Source organism: Chenopodium album, chromosome 9 (assembly GCF_948465745.1).
Source record: "Chenopodium album chromosome 9, dcCheAlbu1.1, whole genome shotgun sequence".
NCBI lineage: Eukaryota > Viridiplantae > Streptophyta > Magnoliopsida > Caryophyllales > Amaranthaceae > Chenopodium > Chenopodium album.
In genome coordinates, this window is record NC_137842.1 from 61,915,268 (window position 1) to 61,935,756 (window position 20,489).

At 34.4% G+C, this 20,489-nt stretch overlaps 3 protein-coding genes across 3 annotated transcripts; 1 reads left to right on the forward strand and 2 right to left on the reverse strand.

Annotated features, from left to right (window-relative positions):
* Positions 1 to 829: 829 nt before the first annotated feature.
* Positions 830 to 7,153, reverse strand: LOC145557880 (mechanosensitive ion channel protein 6-like). The gene is made up of 7 exons (XM_081619058.1): positions 5,079 to 7,153; positions 4,377 to 4,500; positions 3,748 to 4,041; positions 2,911 to 3,113; positions 2,337 to 2,640; positions 1,090 to 1,152; positions 830 to 997 (listed from the first exon to the last, which is right to left on the reverse strand). The coding sequence occupies exons 1-7, from the start codon at positions 7,151 to 7,153 to the stop codon at positions 830 to 832; spliced, it is 3,231 nt and encodes a 1,076-aa protein (XP_081475184.1).
* Positions 7,154 to 9,817: 2,664 nt separating this feature from the next.
* LOC145560056 (uncharacterized) lies at positions 9,818 to 14,876 on the forward strand. The gene is made up of 4 exons (XM_081621312.1): positions 9,818 to 10,263; positions 13,171 to 13,615; positions 13,768 to 13,883; positions 14,251 to 14,876. The coding sequence occupies exons 1-4, from the start codon at positions 9,921 to 9,923 to the stop codon at positions 14,670 to 14,672; spliced, it is 1,326 nt and encodes a 441-aa protein (XP_081477438.1). The 5' UTR covers positions 9,818 to 9,920; the 3' UTR covers positions 14,673 to 14,876.
* A 968-nt stretch (positions 14,877 to 15,844) lies between these two features.
* On the reverse strand, positions 15,845 to 19,028 carry LOC145560057 (auxin-responsive protein IAA27-like). The gene is made up of 5 exons (XM_081621313.1): positions 18,379 to 19,028; positions 17,480 to 17,709; positions 16,885 to 17,023; positions 16,241 to 16,302; positions 15,845 to 16,087 (listed from the first exon to the last, which is right to left on the reverse strand). Exons 1-5 carry the CDS (start codon positions 18,807 to 18,809, stop codon positions 16,050 to 16,052), a joined length of 900 nt encoding a protein of 299 aa, XP_081477439.1. The 5' UTR covers positions 18,810 to 19,028; the 3' UTR covers positions 15,845 to 16,049.
* Between the last annotated feature and the right edge of the window lie 1,461 nt (positions 19,029 to 20,489).

Below are 20,489 nucleotides of genomic sequence, written 5' to 3' on the forward strand. Positions count from 1 at the left end.
ATAATCATCAAATAAGACTAAAATGACTTGCATTATTTTTCAAAAAAAAAATATGACTTGAATTGAAATGAAACAGCTTGAATTGAACTAAATTGAACTTAAAATAAGTCCAAAAGAACTAGCACTTAATACTATAGTTAATAATAATCACGCATTTTTATATGTGGTTGGTCACACCATGTGGCCAACCATCTTGGAGTTACTTCGTTAGTGTTATAATAGTTACTTTGTCAACGTGATAGGATTACTTTATCAACGTTATAGGGTTACTCGGTTAGTAGCTACTCAATCAAGAGTAACTTTGTTCTTTCACAAGCGGAAACATGGTGTGATGAATCACATACAAGACAAAGTTATTCCATAATAATTAAAAATCAATATTCTCATCATTCCTATATGCCCTTTTCAAATAACATAATAGAATCTACTTTACATTTAAAAAAATTAGGAAGCCGAATGACAGCTAGGTATTCATTGAAAGGGTTATTACTTGATTTCTCTATTTTTTTATACTACCTCCGCTTTTTATTACTCGCAACAAAGTACAAGTTTGCGGAGGTCGAGGCAAAAGATTGAAAGGGTGATTATTGAAAAATAAGGGTATATGCTTAACTATTAATCCTACCCAAAAAAAAATAAAAAAATAAAAAAATTAACCTTAATTAAATTAAATAACCCACCACCATGACACCACCGGGCATCACCGCAACCAGTCAGCATCACCGGAACCACAGACCACCACCACCCAGCATCACCGGGACCACCTACCACCACCCATCATCACCGATGCTCCAACACCACCATCACCACTGATGCACCAACACCACCATCACCCTGACGCACCACCATCCACGAACCGAGCACCACCACCAACCCTTGAACCCACAGGAAAACCCACGAAAACACAAAAACCCTTGAACCCACCACCACTACCACCACCAGCGAAACCCACAAAACGCACAGATCTGGATCGAAATCCCACAAAACCCCAAAAATCCTTGAACCCACCACCACCAATCAAAACTCAAAACCTTCAATCGAACCCAGAACCCTAATCAAACCCACAATCGAAACTAAAACCAAACCCACCAACGAAATCGAAATCAAAACCTTACCCTCAATCAAACCCACGAAACCACCGCACCCATGAACCTAACAACCACGAACAAACCTTCGATGAACCCACAAACCATTCTCTATCATCAATTAAAGCTTTAATTATGCAAATTTATCCATCAAAACTCTTCAAATCTCTAGATCTAGAGTTTTGATGGTTAAATTTGACAAAAAAAACCTTCGAATTTGGGTTTCATAGCCAAATGAGGAAACAAAAGGCAAAGGAAGAGAGAGAAAACAAAGGCGGCGATGTAGGTGGTGGTTTCCGTTGAAGATGGTGGTGGTGGTGGTCGGTGGTAGTGGCGGTGGTGATGGTGGTGGTGGTCGGTGGTAGTGGCGGTGGTGATGGTGGTGGTGTCCATTGAAGGTGGTGATTATGAAAGAAGATGTTGGATGTAGATGGAGGGGAATGAATTAGGATGAATATGTTGATAAGGTGAAATTAATTAACCTTAGAGATTAAGGTAATAATTAAGAACAAATTTATAATTTAATTAGGATGTTTATAAAAAAAAAGTAAGGGTGAAATTGTCATTTTATGGTCAAAAACTTACTAAAAAAGGAAAGAAAGTAAGTTGTTGCGAGTAATGTGAAGTTTCCAAAAATGGAATTTGTTGCGAGTAATAAGAAACGGAGGTAGTATATACTTTCTACACATCTTTTTTGGCACACTATTTAAGAAAGTGATTTGATGAAATAAACGATTCAAATCATAACAACTTTCCTCTTACCTGTAGTAAAATAATAAGGAGTATCAATTAGTTATGTCAAGTAATATGTAGGAAAATATTGCATTGTGATTATTCATGACAAAATTAGAGTAATTTAATACTTTCTCCATTTCAGATTAGCTAACACAATTTTCTCATCACGTTTGTCAATATATAAATTATTGGCGTGATAGAATATATATATACTTTGTAACATATTCTTGGAACATAACCACCAGCTTAAGTGGTTAATTAAATTGATCCTCTAACAACATTACCAATTAATTCATGATAAAGTGAGTATATATATATATATATATATAAATTAAATAATGTGAACAAAAAATTTTTACATTGACAAAATTATGATAAAGTGAAAAACAAATTGTAATTCAAAACTCCAAAATCATTGTAATCCTATACGCAATCAATCACCTTTTGTTTTTACAAGACAAATTAAACAACTAATTATGTATTAATTGCACTATAACTCTACTAGGGAACAACAACCTGTTTCCCGCTATCAGAAGGAGGAGCATTCCAATTAGGTGGAGATACTTGAGCATAATTGAGAGTTGGAATGGATGTAACATTAACATTCAAAGGGTATACTCGATACTCAATATCCATCTCTCGAAAAATCTTTACACATTCCTCGATCAAAAGTGCTCGTCTTACCCATCTTTCACCCATGTCTTGATGGTTCATTCGATGTTGTAGCCAAACCGCTATTCGTAGCATGTTTAGACCATCTGTATCCTTCAATATGACCATTGGTTCTGGATACCAATGCTCCTTCTTATTCTCGATATAGCTGCATAATACGGAACATAGAAGTAAGAATTTGATAGAGTATATAAACCAATCCTGAGCTTCAACCATAAGCTTAAGCTTTTAGTTGAGATGGTCCACTAACATGGTATCAGAGTTAACGTGACACAAAGGTCACGGGTTCAAATTTCTGGTTGAGTTGGTCCACTAACAAAATTCTATATAGGTTGTTAATTCCATTTCCATATAATCTAAAGGCTAATACACCATACTTATAAGCGCGATTATATGTAATTGAAGATTAGAATCTAACCTTGTTATTCTTTGCCTTATGACGGCAATTTTTTCTGCAGGAGTTGCAATGTGGAAGCACAATTCAATTCCATCTCCCATATCAGGGCTACGATAATAGTTATGGATTGGCTTTGTTAAGAGAATATAGTTAGGGAAAACAATCTTTTGATTGTCAAATCTTAAAAAAACTGTGGTTAATATGTTAATCTCTTCCACAACCATCTGTATCAAGAAAGAAGAAAATAGTTAAAGTTAGAATATATATCATGTAATCCCATTTTCGAGATTACTTGCATCATTTTGACTAAACATGTTTACAATGCGCATAAATTTAACCTTCATTATTATTACTCCCTCCGTGTTTTTTTAAGTGATACATTTTCCATTTCCGGCCGTGTTTTTTTAAGTGATACATTTTCCAGTTCCGGCCGTGTTTTTTTAAGTGATACATTTCCTTTTTTGGCAAAACAATACATTAAAATATTATATCTTTCTCCTCTCATGGCCCCCACCCAAACTCACTACTACTTTTTTATTATATCTTTCCTCTCACATTCATTACTTTTCAATAAACTATTAACCCCACTATCTTTCTTTAACAATTTTTAAATACTCCACTACCCCACTTACCTCTTATTTTATTTAAGTCAATTAAATTGCCTAAAACTATGTGTCGGTCAATATGTATCACTTAAAAAAACACGGAGAGAGTAATATCTATATTAGTAAATAAATTTAACAATATCTTAGCATAAAAAGATGAGCATAGTATGTAACAGTGTAAAAAGTCAAAATGATGCAAGTAATAAGAGACAGGGGAATTTAAAGACGTTAGCAACTCTTTTAGTTGGCGTACCTGAACTCCATCAATCTCACAACGATCACCAACGTCGAATGGGTGTATCACAAATAAGAAAACGATGGATTCAAATATGTTTTTACAAGTGTTTCCGAAAACAAATGCAACGACAACAACTTGAGAGCTTAAGAATAAGAGAGATTGTGAGGAAATGATGTTTAAGAATATAAACCCGAAGATGACGATAATGATGCTAACTATAACATTCACCATCTTATGTAGCTTGTTAACAGCTGATTTTGTGTCACCAAGTGTCAATGAAAGCGCTCTTCTTTCCCGAAAAGCGTTAACCTGGATAACAACACATAAGATATAAACTTAATCAGTATTAAGGCTCGAGCAATGCCCTGAGCTATTGCATGGAATGTAAAATTTTACATTAAATTTGTGATTTAATCTTCACTTAATTAAATTTTATTTTTTGTGCTTTCATTTTACTAATTAAATTTGTGATTTAATCTTCACTTAATTAAATTTTATTTTTTGTGTTTTCATTTTACTACATTTTGATCTTTTGTTAACATGACATAATTTAGTGCTAAAACATTTAGTGGTAACTCTTCTACAAGAATTTCTATGTATTAAAATTATATAATGAGTTTTAATATGGAGTAGTAACTTATTACCACCCAATTCTTCATTGATTTCTTGCTAATTCTCTCGTCTTCGATACCCCCTTCAAAGAGACTCAATGTCCTCTCGGCTTCATCTTCTCGCATAAAACGCATAAGGTCGTCCAAATATATGTACCTAACATTCTCACAAAATTTTTTATGCTAAGCAAATATATAATGTATGAAAATTAAAAGTATTTAAGCATATAAAAATTTATTAATAAAATGTGAATCGTACCTTACACACACATAACCACTTACAATTCCTTTGAATTTATAAAATTGATTTGATTATTTTGTTATATACTTGTATATTCATACTAACCAAAGAAAACAAGTAGCTTAGACAATAGACGTATGATCAATTTATGTCACAAGAATATATACTACTCCATAAAATAAGTGATCTGAATATACAGATGATGAACATGGTTAAAATGGAAACATTATAGTGAAATGACAACGTAATTTATTTTTCAATCAAAATTAATGATAGATAAATACTCCCTCCATTCTTGAACGCTCTATCAGTAACTATGAATTTAAACAAGTGAGTAGCACAAAAAAGAACGAAAATAAATTACTACCTCCGTTACAGGTTATATGCAACGATTAGACATTTTTCCTCTATGCTTTATGTCAAATCGTTACACATAACCTGTAACGGAGGTAGTAATAAACAAACATATTAAGGGAGAAAGAGTAACAACTGACCTAGAAAAAGGTTTAGCAACATTGCGAAAAATCTTCTTAGCAGCAGCCTTGGCCTCAGCCTCACTCCTAATACGAGTCGTGGACTCGTCATCTTGGGCTGTTACACCCACAATTTGTTCATCCAATGTAGTTAAAGCTCCATGTCGTATAATCTTAATCAATCTCTTCATATTCCATGCCGAAACATTGTTTTGATTAAGCTTATGCAAGTGATCAATTGTTATCCCCTCATCTTGCTTCTTATTCGGATTATGATTTGGTTCCGATAACCTTGAACTATACCCTATAGGACTCTTACTAGGTGTCGGTGTTGGTATTGGTGTTGGTACGGGTGTTGTTGCATTTACCCCTTGTTGATGAATCCTCGCACCATTAGGTGCACGTTGCAAGGTACTAGTATTACTTGTACCACTCTTACTACGTGCAAAGGCGGTACCTTGCACGTTAAAAGGCATACTAATGCCCGCATTTTGAATTTCTTCCTCGTCTTGACCTTGATCATCGTACACTGGGGGAGCTGAAAGCGTCTCAATTACAAATTGATTAAATAACGAGTCTTGAATCCTATCAAAAAACGCTTTCACATGGAAATTTGATGCCAACACCTTAACTAGTAACGTCTTTAACAACCATAAAATAGCTCCAACTTCGGCTATAATCAAGAGTTTTGTAACAATCTTAAGTTTTGCACTCCTAGACTCGAGTAGAGCCCTCTTATCGAACAAAATGTACCATGCTATAAGTGCAAGGCCTAACCAAATAACATTTTGTACGGCTTTCCTTAACCCGAAAACAAAATACAAAACTCGTTTTCGTAGCAAACAATTTCTCTCAGTGAGGAACATTATAAGCCTAATCCCCCAATTCGAAACCAATCTTCCACAAATTAAAACAAGGATTAACACTAACCACTTCCATAATTTCATATTCCAAATAGTTTTTTTCCTTAAAATCGGAATAACAAGGCTACAAATTAAACCACCAGTTATAGCAATAAGACTTACCCATTCAATCACAACCATGGTACCAATTTTAACACTCTTAAACTCTTCCGGTACATCTTCGTCTAAGAAAGGATCATCATCGTCATCATCATACATTGGTGCCGTCTTTCCTAGGAAACCCGACCTCATATTGACTGTACCGGACTTTGGTATCACACCTGAACGTTCCGTTGGAGACGCCGGAGGGTCCATAAGCCTAGACCTCGTCTTACTTAACGACATTCTTCTATATGATGCATTTGTTTTATTAGATGGAGACCGTCGAATTTCTGAACTATGATTATGATTCTTATGGTTGTTGTTAGTATCATCAAAATTATTCTCATCATCCCTCGAATTCGACGAATTACACGATGTAGAGTCATCTTGCACGTTACTATACATTGCTGAAGGTCGTCTAGCTAAATCCGAGGTTAAAGATTCGTGGAACGAAACACGAGTTTCCTTTGATCCATTATCATTGTTGCTAGAATTGTTATTCGGGGTAATCTTATATTGTAAGTTGCTACTAATATCGGGACTTTGAATTTCACTAGGATTTCGACTCCAACTAGAATAATCCGGGTGTAACGGAGGAAGACCTTTACCACCTTGTAACACTTGACGTCGAATTTTAGTTTGATCGTTATTGTTACTATGTCGTTGTCGTAACTCTTCCACGTCCATGTCCATGTCTAATGACATGTCACCTATAGTTGGATCATGATGACCACTTTGTATTGACCCTCCGGACCCTGTACTAGTCCGTCCATCTTCGTCGTCTTTAATGGTGTCGTCGATAGGCTTAGGGAACGAGAATTCCTCGGAGGACCCTCTCCAAAGGGTACCATGGCTAGTGCTAGTCTTGTTGTTGATGGCCAAGGTATCATCTTGATGATCAATTTTAACGATGAATTCATCTTGCGACGAAGGGGTGTTATTACCACCAACGTCGTGGATGTGGTGGGGGTGTTCGATTGTGAGTGTAGGTGATGACTCGTCGTCATCACTACCATTAGAGCGATTTTTGAAGGAGGAAGAAGAACCATGGGAGGAGCTATTGAAGGATGATTTTCTTAGAGAATAATCCATGGTTGTAACAAATGTTGTATAATTTTATTTTATTTTTGTGATCAATTTTTTTAGTACGTGCTCTTTTTATCTTAGTTTACTAAAAGTGGGTGAGAGGAAAATGTGGGTAGTATTTGTTAGTTAGATTTAAGAAAAAGAGAAGATGAAGAAGAAGAGTTAATTTTTGCTAGTTTGATGGAGTAACTAACAACTTTACGATTTTATGGATGTGTATGTGGAATTTTTAATAGACATGTGTGGAGTGATTAGTGGTAGAGGTATAGATTAAAAGTTGTCTTTTAAACTTGGAGGGCAATTTTGAGGGTTAAGCCATAGACAAATAGTCAAATACTTTCATTTAATTTATGGTCCCTCCATCATATATATTCTTTTACAAAAAAAAAGGTTTTCTTCCTATAATAATTTCAACAGCATAAAACGTCTATTGTATTATCTTGTACTAATGTAGAATATAACATGGATTTTGAGGAATCAAATGCTATATAACATATCTTACATGCATAATAATAAGTTAAGTTTGACATAAAATTAAAGAAATGAGTATATCTTACAACCTCAAAGTTGGAAATTAAGCCTATTCATTTTTTGTACATTGGAAATTAAGTAAACCCCAATCAAGCATAACCAATATATCATGAGTAAGCCTATTTGTTAAACAAATAAGTGAATAACCACATATGAAAAAGTGAATTGGCTAGAAATCAAAAATAGCACGTCATATTCTCATAGTTAAAAAATTTCTTTTCTTTTAATTTTTTTTCCCACACTTAATTCTTCTTAGCCAAAAAAAAATTTAGACCTAATTTGTTGTGGAGTCCCTAGACAGAGGAGGACCTTCCACCGGGGCCATTCGAGGCCCGACCCCCCGTAAATTATTATAATTAATTAGTTAATGTACTTAAATAACCTATATTTACTTATAAAATATTAGGGCATAGTGATTAGTTTTGAGCAAAAGGTTAAATATTTAAATTCCTGTCCCTCTAATATTTTCGGCTAAGATCCACCACTGCGACCATAGGCATAGATCAGAAACACTCTTAAGGCCATTATGGATTAGGGGGAAAGGAAGGTTGAAGTTGGTGGTTGCGTATGTGGCTAAGAAAATTGGCTCTAGTATGCTAGAGAGAGGGGCTCTCATTTAGAAAGAGTGCATACGAGCTAGGAGTTTGAAAATAATTATAAGGTGGTGTAATTAAATTATCAATCTCCTATTATATATTTATGAAATGCATTCTTTACTAGGTTATCAAGCAGTGGAGGAGCCAGGATTTTTACACTGGTAGGACACCATATCATCTGGAACCCTTTTATCAAGGCTTTAAAATCTTTTGAAAAAAAAATTAAGACACATTTACGTGTCTCACAGCAATCATAAAAGAAGGTTCTTATTAATGTCAAGATTTAAAATTACTTAAAAATCGTATCTGTCAAACCTTTATTATTCCAAAATATATCAAATAATATTACCCCTAGCTATTCAAAGCTTTAAGCAATGACCCCGTTATTAGGTTCGGAATCACTAGATACATTTTTTGTATCAAATAGCATGATTCAAAATACCAATTATAAGGATTTATAACTAATAATTCACGTGTACTCATACATAATGTAAAAAGAAATGGTACAATAAAACTTGACGAGTCTTCAAGTTTTGAAAGCGTATTAGTACATCATCAATTTCATTATCTTAAGTAGAAAACTATTCTTGCCCAATGTGACAAATGGTAAGTTTTTGTCTTATTTGGGATATTAGATAAATAGGACATTAAGAAAATTAAATAATAGGATGTTAAAAAGAATAAACAGAGAGAGAGAAAAAAAAAAAAATGAATATTGGGTAAGAGATTAAAACTCATGACCTTTGGGTAAGAGATTAGAACTCATGACCTTTGATAGAAAAGATAATGTTCCAATCACTGCACTGCTATTAAGCTTGAACATAATAATGCACTTTGCATTTTATTTTGACAAAATTTTGATGGTAACTTTTTTTTTTTGGTGTCCTACAACTTGTACTCCTACCAAGACACAATGTGCCACTGCCATCAACCATATATAAACCATCTTGTTGATTAAAACAACCTTGAAAGATAAATTGAAATTTGCAATAGCAATATCTCTACACCCGGCTTATATCCTAGACCTAGACCATGAGTTTATACAATCCTTATATTTATCCTTTTATTAAGATGATTGTATTATTGGTAGCGTCCATAGTATTATCCTTTTTTCGGTTGTAACCTACTAAACAATGTTTATTTATCATCTTAATGCTTAAGTAGTACCTCCTTCATTGCATTAAATCTTTTCTACTGATTTTTATCAATCAAAACAAGAAATCATCGATCAACTTTAATATGTGAAACTCATGTACTCTATAAGCTATAATAGTACTTAGGGTATGTTCTCTTCAGCTTAATTTCAGTTCACTTTCTAATTTCCTTCTCTCATAAACAATTCACTTCAGTTCAGTAAATCAGAACAGACACTTAGTTTACACTATCATAGGAGATTATGTTGGAATTTCATGTAAAATTTCCTATCGATGGGAGATAGATCCATTATCTAAAAGAAAAAAAAAATCATAATCAAAATCAAATCAAAAATTTACAATCAATAAAAAAAAAAAAAATCTCACCTAAGTCCTCAACTTCTATCAAAAATCAAACCAACCCCAGGTGTTCTTACTCACTCACACACTCAAATTCACACTCTCAGTCTTTCTTACACTTAACACATTTTAGAGAGAGAAAATTCCCAAAAAATGGAGAGAGAAGGAGTTCAAGAGAGAATGCATTCTTCTCGAAGAACAGCAGTTTCAGGCGACGACAATGAAAACGAAGAATCCGACGATGAATCAAAGACGAAGAAAACCGTCGCATTTTCAACTCGTTTCATCAACTTTGTTTCTCGTTATGGTCTTCTTTGGCCTTGCCTTGCTTTCACTTTCATCGTCGTTTTATTCACTTCTTCCGTCGTTTTCTACACTCGTTCTCTTGTTTGTGTTTCTACTCCAAGTAGGGGCTTCTTTCAACCTCATTCTCGTTTCGCTTTCTTTGGATTTGATGGGCTTGATTCTGATTTTGGATCTCTTGGTGTTCCCTGGTGTAAGTTATTCAATCTCTCCTTTCAAATTTTTTTTTTTTGGGTTTTTTTGGTGATCAATTGAATGAAATTGGATCTGGATTTGATTGCTGAATGTATGTTTTTGATGAAATTTATCTGGGTTTTGCTTATTTGAATCTGGGTATTGCTTATTTTGGGGGATTTTGAATGTTTATGATTTGTGTAAATTGAATGGAAATGGGGTTAGATTATTGTATTTATACTATAGGTTTTGGGGAATTTGGAAATCATTAATTAGATTAGATGTTATAGATGCTACTCTATGTTATAAATATTGTACATTTGGAAGGTTGGATCTGAAAAAAACTATTGATTTTGGAATATTGAAAGTATTGTTTGTTTGCTACTCCATATATATAAGCTACTGTATGTTTGATTGAGAGAGCTTAAGGATTAGGAAGCTAAAATTGGGTGTTGCTCATGTTTACAGCTCCTATACAAAGAGTTGGATTGAATTGTGAGTAGCTTTTTGTGGATGTTTAGCTTCAGGCCTTCAGTGGAAATTAGATCTTTTAGGAAATTTGGGTTTATCGATTGGGTAGTTTAAGTACACGCTTGAACATAAGGAGAATTCCTTGCCAATGATTGCGAGTAGTTGAGCTACTAGAATTAGCAATGGATTGTCTACTGCATATTCACACTTAGATAATTGATAGTTGTATTTCTCTTTGATAGACTCATGATGAAAAATTCATTGGACACTTAATGTACCATGTCATTAATGAACTGGACTAACCACCATTTTGTATATGCATCTCCTTGTTTTGAAAAGAGATGCCAGTTGCAATTATGTACAATTCCTTATGTTCAGTTGTTGGTTTCATCAATGTTGTGGACAATCTAGTAATGATTATTTGGAATGGGCACATAAATTGCTTGATTAGTTGGGTTCACGGATAACAGAGATTTGGTGTAGGCTCTTACATGCTGCCCGTGTGCTTTGTTGCGTTTAAAAATGACATGGAGTTGGTTGTAACTTATGATAACTGTTTACAATAGCCTCACTTCTCCATCTCCTGTATGTTTGCTTTTGGTGTATATTTTTAATTTTAAAAGCCTCACTTCTCCATCTTAAAAGCTTTGATTGCTTCTGTATTTCGAATAGAGGAGGTCATCTAATGTAGTCGATTGAAAATTTTTGGCTTTCCCAAATCAAGTACTTCCTTTCTAAGGCCTTGTTTGGCATATGGCTGTTGGCGGTTGGCTGGTTCACTTGGCTTGTTTGACCAGCCGGAATGTTTGGCTGTTTATAATGGCTTTTGAAATTGGTCGTAAGCTGGCTGTTTATAAAAGTGTTTGGTAAATTAATTGTTGGTTGTTGGCTGTTTATTAGATAATTTGTTGGCTAACAAGCCAAAAGCCAACAAAAAAGCTACTCAAAGCAGCTTTTTCATTTTGGCTTAAAAGCCAGCTTTTTCGCTAACTAAAAAGCCAATTACCAAACACATTTTTTTGGCTGTTTGACCACCTAAAAAAATTAAAAGCCATTAAAAAGCCAATTACCAAACATGGCCTAAAGCTTTTACAATTGTGTAAAAGGTGAGGTATTGCTAAATTGAAATTTTAGAATTAGGGCTCATGATTTCAACCTAACTGTCGATTATTGTATAGTTTCTTGATGGGGTAATCACAGCATTTACCTATAGAAAGATGCAATATTGTATAGATACGTTAAAATTTTACCCTGAATTGTCAAACCCTAATCATTGAATTCCCACATGTTACATATGATACAAATAAAATTACTTGAAAACTTATTCAAATGCCAGTATTTGATCTGGGAACGCAAGAAATCTTCAATCCAAAGCCTTGAATAAATTTCCTTATCAGTTCCAAATTTTAAAAAACAGTGAGGTAGAAATTAAGGTGCGATTGTGATTGCTTATGTTTCTGAGAAAAAGCTGAGGGATTCTATTAGTGGGCCCCCTTTAGTGCTATTAATGTCATCATCCTCTATTGATAGTGGCTCAGATATCACTTGGAACTTTTAAGTTACAGAGTAGTCGTTATCCTTGCAGTTTGACAGTCCAGCGGGTGCTATGGCGAAGCTATATTGCTGGCTAAGATCAAATCCTAGAACTACAGATTCCCCCCCCCCCCCATTTTCTTCTCCTTGATCATCTCGGCATTCTCTATCTCTCATTTTAGTTCCTTGTCTCTCTTCTCCTCCGCACCTCTCCTCTCCTCTGTCCAACCTAGTCCGCCGAGCATCTAACCAAGCCATGGAAATCTGGCCAGCAAATGTGTCACCCAAAAATCACAATTGAAGAATCAAAACTATCACCAATCTAAAATCTGAATTAACATGATCAGGTCTTAAATAATGGAGACATGTCAATTGAGATTAGAGGGATAAACTTTACAATCACAAATAAATACTGCAATCTAGAGATAATCACAAAATGAAGTTTTTTTTTTAAGGGGGTGAGCAGACTATAACAGAGAAATGCACAGCTTCCATCTTAAGCTATGCCATGAATTTTCATGCCTTGAGCTCTCTTAAAGTGTCAAGAAATTCAAATGGCACTTATGAATTACCTGCAGTCCGCCTGATTTATGTTAGTTAACATCTTGTTCCGTATGCCAGAAGCACAATAAAAAATTAGGCTTATAAATTCTGGCCTTGTCTGCATGAATGCATATTTGTATGGAATGGCCTATTTATTCTGCTTGTTTAATTTATATGCATGTCACATAAAGCACATTATTTGCATCTATGATGAGGGATTATGGCTGTTTAATATCTTGCCTTTGTGCTATGTGCCTTTATCACGTTTTTCAGTGATTGTTTGTTGACCTTTTTTCCATGTTCAAGTATCTGTACTCAGACCGAAACATGATCTAGTTCTTACTGTCTGCACCATTTTAATTGTTCTTGTTGGCAAAAGGCAGATCGAAACATGGAAAAACAGTGGAATGGACTTCCAAGGATCTCATCAGTGGACTGGAAGAATTTATACCTATATATGAAACTCGGCCAATCAAAAACAACATGTTTGGCATGGGATTTGACCATAGCTTTGGACTGTGGTTTATTGCAAGGTGGTTGAAGCCAGATCTCATGATAGAGAGTGGCGCTTTTAAAGGGCATTCTACATGGGTGCTGCGACAAGCTATGCCGTACACTAGGATAATATCAGTCACTCCCCGTCATCCTGAGAAGTATCTGAAGAAGGGTCCTGCTTATGTTGATCAAAATTGCACATACTTGGCAGGAAAGGACTTCGTAGATTTTGGAAATGTTGACTGGAAAAGTGTAATGAAGAAACATGGGGTTACTGATCTCAGTCGAGTTCTTATCTTCTTCGATGACCATCAGAGTGAACTAAAAAGGTATCATTGCCTGACCAGAAATTGTTGATCGCTTTATCCTTGTAATCACCTTGCCATGTTTGTTTCTAAGTTTTGTTTCCCTTTGCTATATATGCTAATGATCAAGTCACTTATTAAGACTACCTCCTTTCCTCAAAATTCTGCTTGGATAGATTGAAACAGGCACTAAAGGCTGGTTTCAGACATATTGTCTTTGAAGATAACTATGACACAGGAACTGGAGATCATTATTCCTTGAGACAAATTTGTGATCAAAGTTACATCAGAGGTACAGTTCCTTCTGCTTCCAACCTAGTTATCATCCATCCTAGCTTCTGTTTTCTAAGTTTTCATTGAACAATGCACTGTGTACCACCTTGTTTTTTGAAACAATTTTGGGGCTTTTTCAATGTTTTCTTGACCCCCCCCCCTCCCCCGCACGCGTGCACGGCCGGGTGGCTCTCTTTTCTTCCAACACCAAGTTAAACACAATTCAAGTGCTGATGTTACCTTTAAATTGGCATCATATTTTTTTTGTCGATAGACTTTCTATCTCTTGTTTTCAAAGTTGGTGGCTTCTCGAATATCTTGATCAAAATAATATGAAAAAACAATAGTTGTTAATGTTGCTAATAATCAAGCTAAATTTGTTCCAGGAGGAGGCCACAGTTGCTTCAAAGAAAGCGATGAAGCTAGAGTAAGAGCAAAAAGGAAACCATTCTGGGAGAAAGCACTGGATATCGATGAACTCTGTGGGCCTAGTGAATCATGGTGGGGTGTAAGAGGCTATATGCGCGATGACTTTAATCATAGCAACAAGTTAATCTCCTACTCTGAGCACTTCCAGAACAGTAGATTTGTGGAATCAATCTTAGATATCTATTGGGAGGTTCCACCAGTGGCAGGTCCATCTCTAACCCACCAAACAAGATATGATCCTGCTCGTTCTGTTCCGCCTATTGTTGAAGATGGTCATTATAACCTCTTCCAAAGGCTAGGTCTAGGTAGACTCGAAAGATCTGTATTTAATGGGTACACTCAAATGGTATATGTTCAGATTTCCGAGCCTGAATCTTAGGTTTGTCAGAAATATATGCAGAGAAAATATTTGTTCAGGTTTTTGGCTTCTATATGCACACATTCAGCTCAGTTAGGTAATTTTACAGCAATGATATATTTCTTCTTTCACCTACCACTGTTCCATTACCTTGTTCAAGTTTTGCAATCATAACTTATAATTTTCCACCCTCTAACCAACAAAATTATTGAGTTAGTATGTAATTGATTTCTTTGGCTATGATGTTATATATAAAGTTTTTTTTTTTTCTTTTGCTTTTGACTTCTTTGGTTAGGCAAGATTTGCTAGATACTGTATCCTCTAAATATCAACTTATTTATTTTGAGTGTAATATTTTTCTCCTATATCAATTATGAGTTTTGATGATTCTGCAAGATTTTAGTGGGTATATCATAAGTATTTTGCAATATAACAAATGGAGAGCATCATACTTTCGTGTATTGGCATTATATGATACTATCCCCCTTTTCGAGTGTTTCTTTGAGCTGGAATTACTTGAACTTGGGAAGATGAGTTGGATATGAAGATCATTTGCAAATAGCCACTTTCTTGTTTTCAGACTGTATTTTTTACAAGCTATTTGCATAGTACGATTTCTTCTCCTTGTTTTGGAGTCCTTAATGTGTACTTGCACATTGTATCTCCTGAACTAAGATTTTGTCGCACCAATTGCATGACTTGTCGAGTTTTGATTTATTACATGATTAACATGTGTATATTTGGACCCTGGAATATATAGTACATTAATCACCTCATTAAATTGAAATGAAAATTTGGCGAATATAATCCAAATATAGTAACCTAGAATATGACCATAGCCCCAAAAAAACAAGAAAAAAAAAATGCGTATATATAATTCAAACGTTTAACATTTTAAAGAATCTATTCTTATGCTAAAAATCATTTTTTTTTTAAAAAAAAATAAATCATTTACTATATGACTTTGATGCAGGTTGAATTTGTAGAAGGATGTCCAAATTTTTCATAGAACTTAAGTTTTTTGTTGGGATTATATTATATTATATTATATTGAAAATTTGTAGAAGGATGTCCAAATTTTTCATAGAATTTAAGTTTAATTTTGCCCTTTCATTATTGAATTTTTGAACTTTATAAATCCAAATTTCATGCCTCTTGAATCAAAATGTTTCATAAAAAAAGGGATCTAACTATGCACACCCAAACTCAGGAGGTTAATATAAAAGCTTGAAATGTCTACAATAATGTATATTTATCTAGTACATAATAACTTTTTTTTTTCACAACCATTAAATCTAATAAACTCATAAACACTCCCTAAATTTCAAAACCTCTTGAAGGCTCCTGGTGTTCCACTAGATGCCTCCCTAGTTGCTCCGATACTGCCTGCATCTATTCTCAGGCTTCAGTTTTGCACTTCTCAGTTGCATTTGGAGCTGCCAAAAAGAAGATTTGATCATCAATATTTTCAACGAAAGGGATTGTTAAAGGAAATGAATGAATATCTTTGAGCAACATTTTGGCATCCACATAAATATTAAGCTGACATTAATGAGCCAGAAAATTATCAAAGTTCTATTACGACAAACCTAGTCCAATAGCTTCTGACCCTTTCATGATCCGAAGCTTCCTGCAGTTCTCAGTGAACATCCTGTTACACAAACAATTGATCAGAAGGGTCCAGAGCTATCAGCATAACAGCATAAATGTCCTTCGAATGAAGCAAATAAGCAATATTTCTTTCGATGATAAATTGAGAAAGGTTAGTTTGAAACCACAAGCTTGAAACCATATACTTGCCATATCTTTCAATTATTCCCTTAACTTTAGAAGGTATATGATACCAAAGCCGCTAGACAGGGAAGGTGCTAGGGGATGATACCAAATTACCAAACATACAACCCAATTGACCAGATCAGAACGGCAATTTGATCCCATTACACATGACAGGTCCTAGCCACTTTTAAGGAATTCAACATAAAATAGGTATCACAGAGTTACACGAGTTAAATTTAAAATTTGAATCACAACTAGAACAGTAACAAACCCCTTTGGATCAGGTTGCCACAATAATCATGCGTTAATCCTATTGCGAAGCAGGAAATTGTGCAGTAGGATGATGTTGATGTATTTGACAATCAGAAATCTAGCGACCACCAAACCTCACCAAAAGGCATTTCTTTCAGTGCAAAGTCTACTATGAAAAAAGAGATGAAGGACAAACAGCACTTACCTCCAGGGCACATCACCAACTAACATCCAATCACCAGCTATGTCTTCGTATGTCAGCACATATTCGGCATTTTGAAGATCTGTGGATTGCCTCTCGGCCAATCCATCCTGCTTTACATGCCCATTGGAACCATACTGACCTGCACCATAATCGTTAATATTAAATCAGTCAATTTCTACCGTTTGAGACAATGTCAAGATCATGCATGCCTTGGAAACTCATTATACCGATTGATTTAGCTCTTTATAACATAAATGCTTTGACACCCAAGGAAAACAACATAAATCCTATGTTTAATCAAAATTTTAATGATAACTGTGGCTGCTCAGTTTCACAACAACATCCTACTTCATTTCACTTATAGATGTCCTAATCAAGAAACTCGCATGCACAAAGATGTTATATCAGGATTTAGAGCAGTAGGAAATTCATACGTTTCCTCACGAGATGTACCCACTGAGAAAGATCACGAACCCATGACTGTTAATTTATAGTGGAAAGTGACAATGTTTATGTACTCTGATGAAATGATATCACCATCTAGACCACTGAAACAACAAAAGAACCAAACTCAAGACAGAGAAATAAAATATACCAGTTATAAAGCAGCTGAACATCTTCTCTAAAGCAGAAGAGAGATCCATATAGTTTCTATAGGTTTGGAGGTCCACCTTCCTCAAATACGGAGCGCCATCCATGCTAACCTTGACATAGAGGCATGCAGCTCCTGATTTCTCCTCTGTCTGTCCATTGTTCTTCGCCGAGGTAGATGCCAGGGTATTCTTTCGGAAAGATCGGATTGGTGGCCATCCCATAACCTGTGTCCTGTTGCAAACAATGAGTCAATACTCCATATACACAAAAGGAATCTTACAAAAGTAAGAGGATCACAACTGAACTATATTAAACAGAATAGCCAAATCATACAGGAGACATCCAAATTTCACAATTTTGAAACAGAATTACATAATGAAAAGTTCTATCATTCCTTTCAGATAATTCTAACACCCCTCTCATATACACTTCTACCCTTCATTATTAGGACACTCCATTTACCTTAAAGTACCAGCGGTTTTCACCTAGATTCGAGTTCGAGTTGTGAGTGTGTATGAGTATGAGAGTTTATCCTAAATCAAAGTCTCTAAATATCCAAACCAATATCAAAGACAATGTAACAAAGACTTATTTTAAGACACAGATTTAGAACAGCTTCAAAAGCAGCATAGATCCTTCTACTTGACAAGCATACCAAAAGATGTATACAAATTGATCAAAAGAACAAAAAAAAAAACAACTAATTTAACAAGAGCAATCAAACAAATCCTGTCAACAACTCATCAAAACAGAAAAAAACAATGCAATATAAGTTCCAGACAAACATGCAAACAACAGAAGTTATACTTGTATTTTATTAAACAAAGTACACAAATAAAACCATATATTATAATTATAGCAGTAAATTTATCCAAATAAATAAAATACTGTAAAACTTACTTGGAAGCAGGAGCAGAATTATGTTCATTAGCAGCAGAAAGTTGAGGCTGCTTGTCCTGAACAGGTTTAGGGGAAGAAGGGACATTGTTGTTCTCCAAAGAAGTAAAATTATTACCATTTTGCCCTCCATCTTTACTCAAATTAGACTCAGAATTCCCATTTATAGTAAAAACCCATTTTTCACAACCATCAATTGCATCAGAAAAACCCCTTTTAGCCCCAGAAGAAGAAGATTTAATTGACCCATTTTGGGTTTTTCCTTCAAAATCCTTACCAAAAATAGTAACCCCAGGTTTCCTTTCAGGTGACTCAGAACCTGGTAATCCAAGACTTAACTCAGTTTTCAGAGAAAACTTGGGTGAATGAACAGAGTTTTCCATTGAAGAAACCTCTGAAAACCCTATGTAATCATGCTTAAATTGCCTAGACATTAAAGTTTAAACACCCCACTTGAAATATTACAGAGAAAAATACAGTAAGTAATTCAGATATAACCTTGAATTAAGTGGAAAATGTAGATGAAGAGGAAGAAGGAGAGGAGAGAGAACAAAGATATGCACTTATTAAAGAAATGGATTTGATGCAGAAAAGAACCTTCCTTGGCCCTTTCTGTAGCTCTTTGCCCCCTCCTCCAAAGTTTCTTTTTTATTTTAATGATGATGAATATTTTTGTATTTCAAAAGAAAAGCCAAATTCTGGTAAAAAAAAAAAATTATAGAATGCGTTTTGTGTATGACTAGTCATACCTGTAACCGCTTATAAAAAGAATAAAGTAACCTCATAACACTGATTGAGGGTCTATTTTCTTCTGCTTCAGTTCAGTTCAGCTCCAATCAATTTAGCTCAGTTCAGTTCAGTTTTTAGTTTCCTTCTCTTCTATTCAGTTCGGTTCATCTCCAGTTAGTTCAGTTCAGCTCAATTCAGTAAATCAGAACAGGCCCTGAATAACCTCTATAAATTGATCTAAGAACCCTTATAAACTGACCGAGTAACATCTATAATACTGATAAATTAACCCCTGTAACATTAACTGAATTCCCCTTTAACACTAACATAGTAACCTCCATAATAGCTACTCACACGGTGTGATGAGCCACATATAAAAATTGGTGAATGTTTTATGGGTTTATTTTGCTAGATCAAATATTTCCTCAGTCTAATTTACTTGTTTGTCTTTACTAATTTTTGCTAGAATTTTTGGACTAATAACTTAATATGATAATGATAAGTAAAATGAGACAAAGAGATTATTTTAAGTATACATTTTGACATGCTCGAAAAAAAAAAGAAAAAAAAAGGTATACATTTTGACAATTGTTCATAGTCAAAACATACACATTATGCTTATGGAGTTCAAACACAAAGACTAAGGGCATGTTCTCATTGATTGAATTGAGCTGAACTGAACTGAACTGAACTGTGCTGAACTGAACTGAACTGAACTGAACTGAACTGAATAATTTTTAAGAGAAGGAAATTAGGAGTTGAACTGAACTGAACTGTACTGAACAGAGCTGAACTGAACTGAGCTGAGCTGAGCTGAGCTGAGCTGAAATGAACTGAACTGAACTGAGCTGAGCTGAGATGAGATGAGCTGAACTGAACTGAATTTCAACGTAAGATAACAGGCCCTAAAAGTTACATTATGGACTTGTTCTTTTGAGCTTTTGAGCTTTTGAGCAAAGTAGATTTTAAGCTTTCAGCACAGCAAAGCAGTTAGCCTTTTTTTTCGATAAAGAGTTAGCCAGTTGTTATTATTATTGTTATTGTTTAGCGTATTTATTGTCGCTTAGCTTAATGAAAATTGTCATATTTTATTGCTTTTATTATCGTTAAAATATTCTAGTTTTTTTAGCATTGTAACTATAATGTTTTATTTACGGTTTTTATAATTGTTTTTTTTTTATTTTGTGAAAATTGTATATAATTGTTATATTAATTATTATTAATTAATTATTGATCATACCTTAACCAAAATTAATATTATTAAGTAATTATTAATTTTATTGATTAATAATTAATTTTATAACTAATTATTAATTATATTATTATTTCTATTATTTAATAACATAAGCATAATAAATTTTAGCAAAACAGCTCAAAAGAACAGA